Source organism: Stegodyphus dumicola, chromosome 3 (genome assembly GCF_044657685.1).
Source record: "Stegodyphus dumicola isolate Sdum_Otavi_A_Nest chromosome 3, ASM4465768v1".
Lineage (NCBI taxonomy): Eukaryota > Metazoa > Arthropoda > Arachnida > Araneae > Eresidae > Stegodyphus > Stegodyphus dumicola.
In genome coordinates, this window is record NC_140770.1 from 6,033,522 (window position 1) to 6,050,634 (window position 17,113).

Below are 17,113 nucleotides of genomic sequence, written 5' to 3' on the forward strand. Positions count from 1 at the left end.
ATTTGCATAAAATATTGAAATAACTTTATTAATTAACTTGTGTTAAATATTGAAACATAAACTTCTAATTTATAATAATTCTATACAGTACAAAGTCAGAGATCCGGACATCCAGTATTTGGAATGATCTAAAATCTGGACCTTAAAGCCACCAATAAGAGAATTTTTTTATACTTTACGCCTGTGAATTTGATTTTTCCCCATAATAAAACATAGAGAATCACGATTCTTAATTTCACTTTGGCACTAAATAAAAAAACCTTGTTTTTGAAGAAACAATCATTTAAGCATAAATTTGTGTGATTGAGAATTTTGCTCCTTATCTGCATATCTGCTTGGCATACATCTCAGTATGAAACATTCTACATCATAAACATTGTAGATCATAAACATAGAAACATGTAGATTTTACAACTACTAATATTTTATATCCCTGATGCCAACCTGACGAATCATTATTTATTATATTTTCCTTTTATCACCACATGTTTATCAACGCATAACAAAGCATATGGAAACCTTTCATGTTGACATTACGCTTGGCGATGATTGCAGATTTAAGTTGCGCTAAATGTTGATGAGGAAAAATTTAACAAAAGTTTCTCTTCAGATGCTAAAAAAAATTTGTTAATGATACTCATAGGCCAAAAGATTACATTTACCTCTATTTGAATTAAGAATAACAGATTTTTTTATTCACTTAAACCCAGATCCAGCACCAGAGCTCATAGGGGCACACCGGGTGATAGAATTTAGCAGAATTGCCAACTGTCCCGATTTAGGCGGGAGACTCCCGATTTTCGACCGCCCTCCCGATTTACAATATATTTCTCCCGACTTTTTCTTATTCATAAAATGTCTCACGATTTTTATGGAACTTGGCTTAATACCTTGTTATATGAACAAAAAATTTTTGAACAGATTTCCTGTGTTACTTCATTTAGTCATGGAACATGATGATATTGATGTTGCCACTGATAATATTGCAGTCGTAATTTTGCAGTTTACAATTAGAAAACTTGGATGAAGTTATAAAATCAGCTAGGATTGACACCTAGTGGAGTTTAATTGGAAAACTGAAAGGAGCTGATGGAATTTTAAAATATAGTGAACTGTCTAGAATTATGTTGGCCATCTTGACAGTTCCCCATAGTAATGCAGAGTGCGAGAGGATTTTCAGTGTTGTTGTGAAAATGAGGACTAAATTTAGATCTAATATTAGTGATGACACATTAGAAAAACTTTTATTAGCGAAAGCAGGCCTACGTGGCAATTGCTGTGAACAAAATTATCAAGTTTCTTTCTTAACGAAAGCAAAATCTGCCACTGTTCATAACATTTGTACAAAACCTGATGAAAGTGTCTTTTTTTTTTTTTTTTTTTTTTTTAACGATGCAAGTAATATAAAAATGTTTTAAAAATGTTTTTTATATGTAAGGTATTTTTGTATTGCTTGCATTTAAGAATTAGTAACTATTTAAAGTTAATTCATTATTAAAAACTATATTTTTATCATTTAAAGTCTTTTTAACATTATGAAAAATCTCCTGATTTCTTTAAAAAATCTCCTGATTTTTGAGTGTCGTAGGTTGGCAAGTATGATTTAGGGAAGACAACATTTTTGGAATTTAGAGAAGAAAAAATTAAGGGATGATAAAATTTTTAGAATTTAGGGAAAGCACTGGGACCCAAAATTAAGGGGCAGAAAAAATTTAGTACTTGGTTTACCTCATGTCGCAAAAATTGTCCTGAATGTAGATAACTGTTCGACTCATACTTCACTTAAAGCTTTAGTGAAAGAGAATGTATCCATATTACTCTTTCCTTCAAACTGTACTTCCATCATTCAGCCTACGGATATTGGAATAGTACTCGCGCTCAGATGCAAATACAAAGTAGTATTTTTAAAATCCATGTTAAATTTCTTGAATAATGGCAAGGCTTCAATAATTAAAAAAATATCTTAGCATAAATTTTGTTGCGTGGAGCATCGCAAGATCGTGGGAGTATGTGCCTTCAAAAACTGTTTGGCATAATTTATGTCCAGCTACCATATTTCATGATGATAAAGATGATACCTGCGAATTTGAAGGTTTTAGTATATTTCAAACCACTGGTGAAATTTTTCAAATAATGGATTTTGTAAAGAAATGTGGAGAGGAGGTATTAAATGAAGATATAACAGAAGTTTTTCATTGCAATGGTAATGCTCCAATCACAATCAATTAACGGAAGGCAATTAGTATGGTTCTAGATCCAGAAAATATCGCTACCAGTAGAAAAGAAGGTGACAAAGAGGTTATTGAAAACAAAAAAAAACAAAAAAAAAAAAAAATTTCTGTTAAATCTAAATTTAATATTTTTAAATCGCTCAGTTTGTAAATAAATAACAGAATGAATTTGAAAGAAAAAATATCTTATGCTTTATTGAACAACATACACTGCAATGTGGAAGATAATCATATTTAATTTGTGCAGTGACAACATATTTCTTTAAAGTCATTGAGCTTGTTTATTGAATTTGAAAGATAAATGTATTGCATTTTGCTGTGTGGCAACACACTTTTGTATCGCCAAGTCTTCTGATTAAATTTTGAAATATTTGCATGGTGGCAATACAAAGCTTTTAAATCGTTGAATTTGTAATAAAAAGTTATTTCATTTATGCAAAATATCTAAAAAAGGAAAAACAAATTCAAAACTCTGTTTTGGAGGTGTACATATTTGGATGGAGTTTAAAATTGGTTGGCTCTGGGTGCTGCTGTTTTTCTGCAATAGAAGAATATTGAAGGAACATGCATACAGATTCTTTATCATTTAATAATGGAGAGGAGTATTGTAAAATAATAGTAGTATTTTGCTAATACTTTCATTTATATTCACTGGTGTTCTTAACCACCGAACTGATTTGCCCTCATTCTGTATGTGTATCACTTCCAGGACTCGCTTGATGTGCCTGAACGATGTATGTGCTCCTTTAATGTTTTTTGTTATTTTTGTTTTGTGTTAGTATACAGTTTTGTGGAGGAATGGCAAAAACAATCCATTGAAACATTATCACTATTCTAGTATTTTTTCCCTCAACTTTGTGGGAAAATATTCGAAAAGTTTTTCTGATATGGACAAAACAAAATAGGACTAATAGGAGGACTCCAAAATTTTCAGGTGAACTTTTATAATTAAGCAGGACTTCAAAATTTTTGGATGAACTGTTATGATTAAAAACTTAAGAACAGTTCATCAGTTAATTTTGAATACAGAAATGCAAGGGTTTTGTAATTGAGTCTGATGTATTTTCCTTTGGATAATGTTGCATCAGATTTTATTGAATTCCTCTTTATTTTTCTGGTTTTGGTATACATTTTTAGGCTTTTATAATTTTTAGGTTTTTAATTTCACATTTCTTTAATTCTTATTTTGTATATTTATTGGATATTTTGAAATTTATTGGTATTGAATTTCACTTTTTTGGGTCTTTGTGTAAAATAGGTTCTAAATTTCTTACTTTTTGTATATATATTAATATATAATTATTGTTTGGCTATATAATTATGAACAGCATGTAAATTTTAATTAATATAATGTTCAGAAATTTCTTCATAAATATTTAAATACTTAAATTTAATAGTTGAGGGCATTTAGATGAACTCTGTTGAAGCCAAACTTTAATTAAAAAAGGGCAACATTTTTTACATCATACAGGTTTAAGTAAAAAAGTAAGGGTTAGTTTTGCTGTCAAAGTTTGCTTTAGATTATCTTTCTAAGTTTAATAACTCTCATGAAATCAAAACTATAAACTATTTTGTTATAGAACGATTATGGAAAGGGGAGTGTGTACTTTGAAAATTGTTAAATGATGAGAATGCAGAGAAATGGATATTTAAATTAATTTTATGTTAAATATAAAAACATATGTGAAATCTCAGAAACAATATGTGTCTAATGTGTTTCGTGCATCTATAGTTTGATCTATACAGCTTGCTGTTATATCAGATTATGGATGCATGAACAGATTATGGATGCAAGATTATATTGGCTTGGCAACTAAGTAATTGCGGATTTTTTTTAGAAAATCAAAGAAAATTTTTTCATGGAACTAAATAACTTTATTCTGTAATGTATTGCCCATTTTGATGAATGATCTTTTGCCATCTTTCAGGCAGCATCATAATCCCACGTTCATAAAATTTCTGGTTTTTATTAGCAAAAAACTGAATCAAGTACGATTTGAGATCATCATCATTATTGAAATTTTTACCATTCAAGGAGTTTTGTAAAGATCGAAACAAAAAGTAATCGGTGCAAGATCAGGACTGTATGGTGGATGTGGCTAAACATCCCAACCAAGCTCCAATAATTTTTGCCGAGTGACCAAAGATGTGTGTGGCCTTGCATTGTCATGATGGAATACAACACCTTTTCGATTTGTCAATTCGGGCCGCTTTTCTTCAACTGCATTGTTTAATTTCGTTAGCTGTTCAATGTAGACATCAGAATTGATCGTTCGGTTGGGTGGTAAGAGTTCAAAGTAGACAATTCCGTTGTAATCCCACCAAAATGATAACAAAACCTTCTTTTGACAAATATCAGCTTTTGATGTTGTTTGAGTTGGTTCACCTGGTCTGCTCCACGATCTTTTCCGCTTGATATTGTTGTAAACAACCCATTTTTCATCGCCAGTTATCAGTCGTTTTAAAAATGGATCATTTTCATTACGTTTCTTTAGCAAATTGCAGCTGTTAATGCGTTGCGTTAAATACGTTTCTTTCAGCTCGTGAGGAACCTACGTATCGAGTTTTTGAACATAGCCAAGTTGTTTTAAGTGATTTTCAATGCATGTATGTGATACATGAAGCTTCTCTGCAATCTCGCGTATTGTACTGTGACGATCCGAATCGATTATTGCTTTGATTAAGTCGTCATCAACTTCAACTGGACGACCAGAGCGTTTTTCATCTTTGAGTGAAAAATCACCAGAACGAAATTTGGCAAACCAATTTTGACACTGCTGTTCTTTTAAGGCTTCGTCACCATAAACAGCACAGAACTTTTTATGAGCTTGCGATGCGTTTTTTCCTTTGCGGAAATGAAAAAGCAAAATATGACGAAAATGTTCCTTTAATTTTCCATTTTTCAACGAACGCCAAACGAAAACTACGCAACCGATCAAAAAAAAACTTTTTTTACTGATTGGCAGCTGAATTGCCAACTATCAAATAATAAAATGTGTTTTACATTTGTATTACGTCTGCAACCCTAAAAATTCAACCGAAGCCATCTATGAGTGAAATTTGCAATTACTTAGTTGCCAACCCAATAGATGCACGGCTGATAGTAATGGTTAATGCTTCTCATAATTTAAAGATAAACTGATGATAAATGTAACTATGAAGTGCTTCATAAAAATTAAGTAAAGCAGCAAGCTTTATGTATGGCATTGATTTAGTCAAGACTCCCGATTTCGAGGGCAGTCATATACAGGTCGCTTTTCAATCTGCAGATTTCTTGCTTCTGATGTGTGCCTATTAGCCCTCAAAATCTTGACTAAGTCTACTCAAAACACAAAGTTATTTCTTTGCCTAATTTTATGTTTCATTTTGACATGTTCCTCATTTGCCTATGAAGTGCTTATTGTTAAATGAAATATTATGCATCAAAGTAATGCTTTAATATAGACATGTTTTTCAGAATGAAGATATTTTCGCATCTTCTAATTTGCATTTAATGTCTGGTACTGTCTGTGGAGCTGCAGACATTTCAGAAGGTATATCTTTCAAAGAGACAGGGAGATTCGTTGAAACTTCTCTACAAATGTCAACACTGGATATTGAGCAGGAATCTGCAAATCCTCTCAATGTTCTTATATCCGCAGCTGCTACAAGGAATCCCTCTCAGTATCAGTTACCGACTGAACTAGCCTGCACAGTTCAACTGCCTGGTAAATTTTTATTTTATATGCATGGAATACTAATGCTCCATTATGAAATAAGTGAAAACTCGCTTAACAAACTTGACTGAATGCAGACCACATTTATCTGGCGATGAGATATTTTATTACTTGTCATATGTTAAATTATAATTTAAAATCTTTTGCTTTCCTACTTTCTTTATATATCATCTTAATGAATTGACGTTTTATATTGTCTGATATTTGAAATAAAGAATAGAAAAGAAAGTAAAATTAGGACATAGAGCAAAGTAGAATGACTAGAACCGTGGTCTCAAACCTTGGCCCGCGCACAGCTTCTGAAGCAACTTTATATGGTCTGCGAATGCAGTTCGTTAATGTATGTACTACAAATACAGTGTTGCAAAGATTTCAAGATTTTAGTTGAAGTCCATGTTTATACAGGGCGATTGTTTTAGAACTGACCTATTTCATCGGGCTGTAGTTTTTGTTAAAGGGTATCCGATTTTAATGCTGTGTGTGTGACAAAAAATTTAGTCGTCCGTCCCTTTTTTGATATGCAACGTCAAAACAAATGAAGAAATAAGATATAACAAAAACATTCTGCGAAATTCCATATAAGAGGGACTGTATACTGTGTAAGTCAGAACAGTTTGACGTTTCGCTAATAGATGTAATCAGCGTCGTCTCCATGGAGTGTGTGATCTGCCAAGGCTGTGCAACGGGTCCGTGCACACTTCCCAGGTTAGTTGAGTGTTGTGCATTGCATGTGAGTTTTCTCATTGGGTAAAGTGATATTGGTCATCATGTCATATCTATTAGTGGGACGTGGGTTCGTAGTGAAGATGTATTGGAAAACAGAGTCCATTGTTCAAACCCAATAAGCATATCAGGAAGAATTTCATGGAGAAGAATTTTCAGAATGAGCATATCGGAAAGAATTTCGTGGAGAAGAGTTTCATGGACCCACCAAAAATACAATATTAGCCATTATACAGAAACTGGAAACTATGGTTCTCTGCTGTCTGAAAAGGGAAAGCAGAACCTTTACTAATCAATGCGTGAAGGTGTAATGGATTAGAGAATGCTTGCTTAGGTTACCAAAGAAATCTGTCTGACGTTTATCTTGGGAGACTGGATACAGGTACTTTACTTTAGGAGAGCTGCCAAATCATCTGGAATGAAACCATACGTAGTAACGATGATGCAGCAATTGCAAGACCTAGATGGAGCGAAAGCGTGTGCATTATTGTGAGCAGTTCTTTTTGTCCATCAACCATATTCATAACATTTTAGAGCTGACATGGTTCACAGATGAAGCTTGATTTCACTTGTCCAGATATGTGAATTCCCAGAAGACGCGCATCTGATCGACTGAAAATACACATGCCATAATGGAGATGCCGCTCCATTCAGACCAAGTTCCAAGTTGAAGAGTCTTGTGCATTCTGTCTGTCGCACAATGGGGACCAATATTTTTCGAGGGAATAGTGAGCGCTACATGCACATTTTTAATGAATTTGTAGAGCAGCTTTGATGACGTGGAACTGACTGCAGGGTATTACCAGCATGATGGTGCCACATGCCACCTGCCAAAACAAAGTATGGATTTGATCAGAAGTTTCTTTACGGATCACGTTATTTCCAAAGGTTTCTGGCCTCTGTTGTAGCCAGATCTATTGTCCCCAGATTTCTTTGTGGTTTTCTAAAGGGTCGTGTCTATTATGATAAACCACAACCAACATGGAGCAACGAGTTTGGTTATGCCTACGACAGGAGGGTGGTCATTTTCAATCCCTATTGTAGGGTAAGTGATTATAAACCTTTATAACCTTTACAAACCTTTACTACAAGGTTTGTACGGTCCTTAAGAGTCCTTAAAAGTCCTTCGATTTTTTGGAATCGATTTTTGGTCCTTAAAAGTCCTTAATTTTGGCCAAAATCAGTAGAAGGTCCTTAATTTTAATCATCTGAAATTTCTATCTGTTTTTACGACTGTCATTTTGAGTGTGAATTAGCATTTTGGAGGAATATTTTTGGCGATTCACTGACATATATGGTTATCTTTTGAATGGGTTCATGGTTTATAATTTGTATCTATTTCTAATAGAAATGATGGGATACTCGAATTTCTAAGCAAGAAGTGAAACATAAGCGTTTTGAAATTCATTTTTTCTAATAACTCGTAAACAACTTCTCGCTTTGGGGATGTGAATTCTTTTATTAAACGGTTCTAAATTTGGCGATTTTAAGATTAGTTTCTAGAGAAAATTTTTATTCCGAGATCTGAGAATTTTTCAACGATTTTTTTTTTTTTTAAAACATCGTAACATTGATAAATTTTATTAAAATAATAGTAATATATTGAAATTATATTTAAAAAATAAGATTGAAATAAAACATTATTATTTTTGCTGTCATATTATAAAGTTTCATTTTGGCAACTTATTATACAATATTTTTAATCTGAAAAATAAATAAGGTATAATGCTATAAAGCACAATTTACGAAACAGCTCTTAGGAAAAGCAAAATTAGCTATGTAATTAATTAAAAATGTCTTCTTTTTAATTTTTTCATAGTAAGAGTTTTTCCCATGTGATTGTCTCAGAATATTTAAAATTCTCAGAATATGCACCAGTTTTCTCTATAAAATTAATTTTACACTTTTTCCCTCCTTTTATTTCCAAAATATTTCTGGCTTTTTGCTCTTGCAGAATCGGTAGGTATAATTTTTCATTAGGATTTTAGGCATTGCAGCTTTTAAAGTTTAGAAGGATTTGAAGGCAAGATTTATAAACCCACGATTCTAGAAGATTCGAGAAATATGTGACAAAATGAAAAATGTCTGCATGGTATCAGCACGTAATCGATGTATTTTACAGAAAGTTTGCAATGAATTTCTTACTTTTTGGAGAATGTCTGGAAGGACAATGAAAACTTAATATTTGAATGTTTTACTTCTGATACTAGAATCTTAACATGTTTATCTTAACATTTGTCTTCCCTTTATTTTCTCTATGTCTCACTAGACACAAGCATAGAAAATATCAAAAACACTTCTAATCTTATCACATGGGCAGGCAATTATAGATAGAGATGTTTTTATTAATAAATAAATTGAAAACTTAACAATTTCAAAGATTAACCTAATATGTCTTAATGCATCATACACAGAGCTGGTACACAATTTCCCACCTGATGCAATCTCTGTGGATCCTAAATTCTGCTGCCTAGTGCTCTTTTAAGTTCTGCTTCCAATGTCTGCTCTAAATTCTAAAAGTTTTGCCATTTCTAGATTTTGTTGTTCGGTGTGTCACTAAATTCTAAAAATTCTGTCATATCAGCTCTGTAACCGGCCTTTACAATATATATTTTATATTTCTTTTGAATGTTCAAATTACTAAAGAAATAAAATTGCTGCCTTTTGTATAAATTCTAAATGCATTTAGTGCTTTTTAGAATAACAGAAATCCTTAATTAAATTCAAAAATTCTAAAATGAAAAATGAAATGTGTTGAAGAAAGAAACTGAATACATAAAGAAAATTATTCTTCAAAGAATTTGTGCAGTTATTATTATGTAGATTACCCAATAGTTTATGATTTGAGCCTTTACTATAATTTCCTACTTCTATTTCCTCATATGATAGAGTTACTGAGCCAAATTAAATTGTACAATCTTTGACTACTAGTCCACATTTTTAGTTTGAATTAGACTATTGTTTAATTACGTCACTGTGAGTTGTAATTGATTTTGTTAGCATCAAAAAATGCCTTTATGTTCTAAGTTCTTTTTAAATAAGAAGCTTATTTAAACTTTTATCTGATATTGTAAATACTTTCAGACATAGCGATAATATGCTTCACATCCGTCGGAGGTTTCGGACTATTTAACTTTTACCAGATCAAATAAACCCTCATAGGTACATTGTGGAGAGGTTGACAAGTTAGGACATAAAGCATGCAGAAACTAGCGAGAGCATTGGTTTGCATAGAGAAACAAATCTTTAATTGTTAGAAAAGATGCTTAAAGAGAAGGAAATCAGTATAAAGTTGCCAAAATGTTTGGGAAGGCTTCAAATTAAAATGAAGGATAAATATTTTTTGAGTGTTGATGTTAGAAGACATAAATGTTTTGTAGCTTTTAAAGTGTAATTATCCTAATGTCATAAATTACATGTATTTTAAACTGTGAAATGTTATTAAATTTTGATTTTAATAGTGTTTTTTTTTTTAACAAATATTGTTAAAAAATAAAATTTGATAGTGGCCATGTAAATCCATAATGACTAAGGTTATCAAACTACCTAATTTAATTATTTATAACTAACTGCTTACCCTTAAAAATTATTCTTACATATTAAAGTGAGTTATTGCCTTTCATTAATATTCACTGTTGTCACTAGATAAAATTAAAAAAAAATGTAAAAATTCAAGTAAAACTTATTCTTTGCTTCTAGCGAGACTTAAAATAATACAAAACGGTTTATCACCTCTGGTGCTTTAATGGTTTATTGGAACCTTAAAGTATATCAACTGGGTTACAACCCCTGGAACTGTACACGAAGCTACAACACTAACTGCATCAAACAGAGCCTGACTAACTTTCAACACTTGGCAATCGTGCCTACGTCAGGCCTTTCAGGTTTGTTCTAATCAGCAGGTCTCTCTCTTGGCAAGCGGCAGTGGTGACAACATTCAGTCTTTTGTTAAGAATCATGCTGATTATGATCTTACTTCTCATGTTAACCTATGCCATTAGACATAAAATCTACCTGCTATTTAAACCTCTAGACTGACCAAGTATGTGACAAAATAAGACACACACACACATGCAAAAAAAAAAAAAAAAAAAATCAACATAAAGCTAACTGTTAGTAAAACGTAAATGTCACGTATTTATTTCAAATATGTCCAACTATTATAAGTGTAAAATATTTAATGCTACTTGATAAATTGCATAAAGTTTATTTTATTCTCAAACTTATTAATAATTATGTTAATTCATGTTTAGTAATAATGCATACTACTTAGGGATCTATTTCATTTTTAGGATGGTATTACAAAAGGGAAATTCAGGCATGGATAATATTTTTAATTGAATTTATTCAGTTCCCATTTGCTCATAGGTCCTTAATTTTTTTCATTAATGGTCCTTAAAAGTACTTAATTTCTGTGTGCAGAAATGTGCACGAACCCTGTACTAGTCACGTTTGGTATGCCACATGGCAATCAGAGTTTTTAACAACATTTTATAGGCGCAAGCCATCCCTCCTTGTGTAGCATTTCGCCGCTTTCGTTATTTCTTATTTCTTCTTTTTTCAGCATTGCACCTAAAAAATAGGACAGACCACTAAATTTTCCGCAAATTGCAGTAAAATCGGGTGCATTTTAGCAAAACTACAGCCCAGTGAAATAGGCCAGCTCTAAAAGGATCACCCTGTATTATTTTCGTTACCATTATAAACAAGCATGAATAACACACCAAAAAATTCTATAAATGGAGCTAATTACAGTGTAGTATAAATCTTATTCAGAGTTGTGATGGTACTGTTTTTTATTAATTTTTATTCGTACTTGTGGAAAAATAAAAACACTCAGCTATAAATTTTAGCATTAAGAATAATTGCTTTGTTTGGGAATATATTTATATGTGAATATCTTTCATTCACTGTTAAAAATTAATAAGAAAAGAACTGAAGTAAGAACCGAAGTAAGTAAAAAATGTTCTGCATAAGCTACAGGTAACTATCGCATTATCATTTCCTTGGGGAGGGGCTGAAAACTTACATTTCAATAAGAATAAGTAGTAATATTAGGATTACAATATTTAATAAAAAAATCTTCATTTCTACTTCCGTATAACTTGAATCTCGACTGTTCTTATTGCTGTCTCTGCTACTGCTCAGGCTTAAAATCATCCATAAATATTTAGAATAAATATTTAGAATGTACAGCCTACTGGGCAAAATTGTAGATTGACTGCAGGTTTGTGTTTGCTTTGCTGTGGTGGGTTGGTGCTTGTATTAGGCAGTATAAAATTCAGTACTTAGCCCTTCTAAGTACTTCTTATTGTGCAGATGTTGTATTATCTGTGCAGGTAGTTTGTAAGGGTTAGTTTTTGTTAGTATGACAACAACAAACACTATGGACTAATTAATTTAAAAATTTTGGGAGCTCGTTCTTTTAACTTATTAAGGAAGGGGAAGATTGCACAAATAATTAAAAATTTTCAAAATCTGGTGCTCATAAGCTAAAGGGAAAAATTTGCAAGGAAATTTGGTAATAGTGTATTAATTTCTCTTTTACATGGTTATAAAATTCACATTGTGAAAATAAGCACCCTGTTCCCAAGCTGTTAAAAAAACATCAGTGATAAATATATGTTTAATTTTCGATCTTTTTTTAAATAACTCAAAGTGGTATTATTTGCAATTTGAGATAAAATCATGTCCCTCATAAGTAGACATTGTTGCCAATTTATAATGCATGAGATCTTTCATTACTTTTGGTATTATAAACATACTGTGTAATTACTGAAGTAAACTTAATATAAAAAGGATTTTCATCTGGACTTTTACAGCATTTTGCAGCAAGTATTATTTTATATTATGGCTGTCGTAAAAGTAGGTTCATTGCATGGCTTTATGTATGTATATTATTTTATACAAAAAGTAGTACAATTTTTTAATGCTTTGATAGTTTTCGTTTGTATCAAAGTTTTTGTTTATACACTTGAAAAGGAGGTGAAAGAAGCACAGGAGCTTCTTTTATTTTAAGTCCATTTTAATTTAATACTGTTGCCAACCCATAAGATTAAATTTTTACTTTTGAATCAAGTAAAAATTTAATCTTATGGGTTGGCAACGGTATTAATTTTCAAACAGAAGAGAGAGAACCATACCAATGTAAAACTTAAAAAGCAAACGTGCAGCCAGATTGGCCTAAATTTTGAACAAAACTCTATGAATTTCCAGCTCAATCAGTCACAGGTCCTTTTTCGGTAGAAAACAAACTTGCGTTATTTTTATTATTATATATTTTATAAAAAATCTGTGCCAAAATTAGGTTGCTTTTTTCCTTAATATTAATTTTATTTAAGAAAAATGAAATATTGACAATTTTTATATTAAAAGATTTTTTTTGTATATTTAAAAATATATAATGCTTCACTTTTCTTTTCAATATTGATTGTATTCTGAAGTTTTAAAATTATGAATTTTCTATTTAATTTTTAGATTGGTAGCTATTATAATCTCATATTGTTGGTTCAGGAGTTTGTCATTAGTTTTCAACCTACTTACTAATAAGCTTTTGTACATGCACAGTTTATAAATGATAATGCAATGTAGTGGTGCAATTTTAAAAAAAAATTAAAGTATTTTAAAATTTAGTGAAAAAATGATTTGCACATATCTTCATTTAACGAACAAACTAAAAATCTCATAAATTTATTCCGTGGAATGACACACAAAGAGAAAAAAATTAAAATCTTCTGAATGAAATTTGTGTGAAATTTTTGACTTTGTTTCTGATTTTTTGGTGAATGATAGGTAATTTTTTCCCTTGATTATTTGACATTTATGATTTTAAAATTTCAACATTTGAAAATGTAGTGGTTGCAAAATTCGGAACTTTACAACTGTAAACAAACTCTTCGCCCCCTTTTTCAGCAAGAATGCTAAAAATTATATAAATGAAGAAACTCGAATTGAAATACTTCTTCAGCATTGTTGTGAAACTTGGTTTCAAGGTTATGATGTTACCGCATTGTGAGGAAGTATGTGCCATTTAAATTTTCATTTCATATACTTTTATCCAATGCTGTGGAGTCGGAATCCGAGTCGGGCAGATTTTGGGGTAAAAGGAGTCGGAGCTGGAGTCGCTAAAAACAGATCGACTTCGACTCCAACTCCAGTTTTCGTTGGACAGTTTCAATTTGAAATGAAATTAAATTGAATTGAAAAAATTAATGAAAAGCTAAGTTATTATTTTTATTTATCGACTGTCTACATTAATATATAGTTATTTTCTGTTTTATTGACCTATTAATAAATAAATATAAGGAAGGAGGATGGATGTGATATTTGCCATTAGTGCTCAATCTGATTAATTTAGTTACCTCATTTAGTTACAAATCTCACTGGTAAATTTAGGTAAGCAGCAATAATAGCAAGTTGATGCCATTCGTAAAATTGATGCCATTCTCAGGAAGCGAGCAGGAAAAGCAGCAATTATTGATCAAGCAATGTGATAAGGAAGTACATATTTGATGATAAAGAGGTTTTTAGAATTAAGAACATTTTTAGAAGATGTTGATAACCCTAATGTTTCACTAACAGAAAGACTGTGGAATGATGTTTCAGAATTGGAAACACTTCTTTCTACACCGTATAAGCCACAAAAAAGCTGCAATCTGAAGAATTGACAGGAGGCGAGAATGGAAGAAAGTGATGTTTGTTCTTTCTGAAATGAAGGGTTTATTACAGAAGGAATCATTTCTTCAGTGTAGAAAAGAGAAACTAGTTTGCTAGACAATAAGATCTTGCTGGGTTCAATATATGTAGATCCAAAACACCGAATTTTCTTGGATGACGAACAAATTAAATCAATGTGGCGAGGGGGTGGCACTGGGTGGAAGTACGTCGGAAGTGTATGCTCCTAGTAGGGCCACCCAAGGCGTGAAGGCTATTCCACTATACCCAGCTAAAGCTTACAGGCATCTGAGCTAAGTCAGTCCTCTACCATTGGTGCTCGTGTCTCACGACTTACAGAGGCTGCCCTTTTCCTCCACCCATGAGTCAATATCCGTAAGTGCCTGGAGTTGTCTCTTGAGGACCTTTAGAAGTCTCCTAAGCTTGTTTTCGATTTTCTGAAGGTGAATGGACTCGTGGACCTCTTCTAGTATATTCCTAGACATGGAGATTAGTAACAACAACAACATAAGCCATTATCATTTTAAATATATCAAGGATGTCCTATGCTTTTATTATTCACGATAAAATATTGTAGATAGATTTTGAAATTTCTATTTTATACACATTTTTGAAGGATAAAATGATTTTACTGTTTCTTTTACTGTTCTTGAAACATTTCTTCGTCAAAACCCAGACTGTCATCTGCAGAACTAAATGAAGATTCACTTGAAACCTCTTCTAAATCAGCATCTGAGGCCTCATACAATAAATTGTCCTCTGTATCATCCAGTGCATTACTAATGCCACACTTCTTGAATGATTTAACCACTGTCTCTGGTTTCACAGCATCTCAGTTCACAGTTATTATCATTTTCTCAGTTGGGGTGACCCAAAATGCCTTTCTACAGCCCTGTTTCCACGTTCTTTATAATAGCACATGCAATCACACATAGCTTGTATGCTATGTTATAGCAATGCCGATGTTGTTTTTGGAGCTGAAACTTGCCAACAAATTTAAGAAAACTTAGCAGTAGAAATTTCACACTCTTAAAAGTCGTTCACGAAACCTGGAAAGTTTAAATGAACCCAGCTGTGATCATCGATGACAGCGCATGTACGTTCACTGAACTCTGCGTAACTGTAACATTCCCACACTCCGCAATGAAACAAGAAAAAATCGCTTTACTCCGAATAGAGGAAATTTCCAGAAATGAATGTAATCAAAAACTGAGTATTGACCTATAAGACACAGCCAGTTTCTCAGACCTATTTTCAAAGAAAAAAATATGCTTTTTATATGCCGGCAAATACGGTATTTAATCTCTTGCTTCCATTAAACTGTATAATAATTTATTTTTCTACTTTTAGTTCATTAATTGTTCCCTTAATTTTAAATAAGAGCTTATTTTATAAAAACAGTTTTTAAATTTTTTATTAAAGTTTTTGTTTCTTTTTTATTCTTTCTTTTTTGTTTTTATTGTCATAGAAAGCAATCAGTTGCAACAATCAAAAGTATAAATTTTGAATTTTTTTTGGTGTGAATTTTTTGTTCTCTTGTCAATTGTGGAAACTCTAAATTATTTCTAAAAAGCTACATTTCCTTTAGGATTGAAAATAATTGAGAATATTTGATGAATTAAGAAATTATCTGAATAATTTAAATATGAGTATCTGTGTATCTTGTAAAATCTAAAAGCATTCATCTCCTTGCTATATTGAATAATTTGTGACTTTAATTGACTTGGGGAGATTTTGCAATGTGTGAATAATAATTTAATTTTTTGATTTTTTATTATTATTTATACATAGTTTAGATATTTATATGGTGCAACTTTCAAGACAGTATTTAGTTTTTTTTTTTTTAGCTGTGCTATCAAGAAGGTTGTAATATATGATAAATCTTTTTACATTTATTCTTTTTTTATTTTGGTTTAAAATATTAGTATAGTAAGTCATTGTTGCATCAGCATTTATGCTATGTGAGTAGTTAAAACATATTTACGGTAAATATATTAAGTATTATGCTAATGTAGATTATTTAGCAAATAATGCTTAAAATTGAATACTTAATTTGACATGAAACAGTATACTTAATTATATTCTTTTTATATATTTACTACATAGGTTCAAGTAAGCGACTGAGACCTAGGGAAGCTAATAGATGTTCTAAGAAGATGGCTCATGAATTAGACAACGGATTATTGCATCTGCCTGCAAAATTATGTTATCAGTGTAAAAGGTATATTAATTGATATAAACTTGTAAGGATCTTAAGTTTTACTAACGTTTATTTTATTTTAAATCTTTACTATCACTTCTTATTTTCTACTTCCGGCCAGAATTATAAGCGTTAAGGTTTTTATGCAAAGTTTGTCTGGCGAACGCCAAGTATTTAAGTTGTGGCTTTTTGCCAAGCGAGAGAGAGGAAGCAGTGAGTTCGAAGCAGGCCGCTTACCTTAGAAGTTACTTAGTTGCTGTTTGCCTTCCAGACCAGAGGTTTTAATCCTCTTGATAAATTTAAACGTATTGTAGTGTTCACAGTCTCTGTACTACATACGCTTCCTGTTAATATAAGGCGAATCTTCCACGTTTATTATTCTAAAGTTAAATTAGAGTTTAGTTTTATTTTTATGCTTTTACGTTAGACCCCAAGTGGCGGGTCAGTGTATTCCGAAGTACGGAAGTTATTGTATATAGAGAAAAATAAAGGGTTTTGTATACCCTTCGTCTGTATCCTGTCTACTTACCACAATTAGTGAACATAGCTTTAGTAAGCTCTCTGTTCTG

General features: G+C 31.7%; 1 protein-coding gene across 1 annotated transcript in view; it reads left to right on the top strand.

The window, feature by feature from the left end:
* Nucleotides 1–17,113, top strand: part of LOC118185623 (PHD finger protein 12) — a 78,935-nt gene that overhangs the window by 14,160 nt on the left and 47,662 nt on the right. The window contains exons 4-5 of the mRNA XM_085812541.1: nucleotides 5,689–5,938; nucleotides 16,451–16,565. Of these exons, the coding sequence (XP_085668667.1) occupies nucleotides 5,689–5,938; nucleotides 16,451–16,565 (365 nt within the window). The remainder of the gene's footprint in view (nucleotides 1–5,688; nucleotides 5,939–16,450; nucleotides 16,566–17,113) is intronic.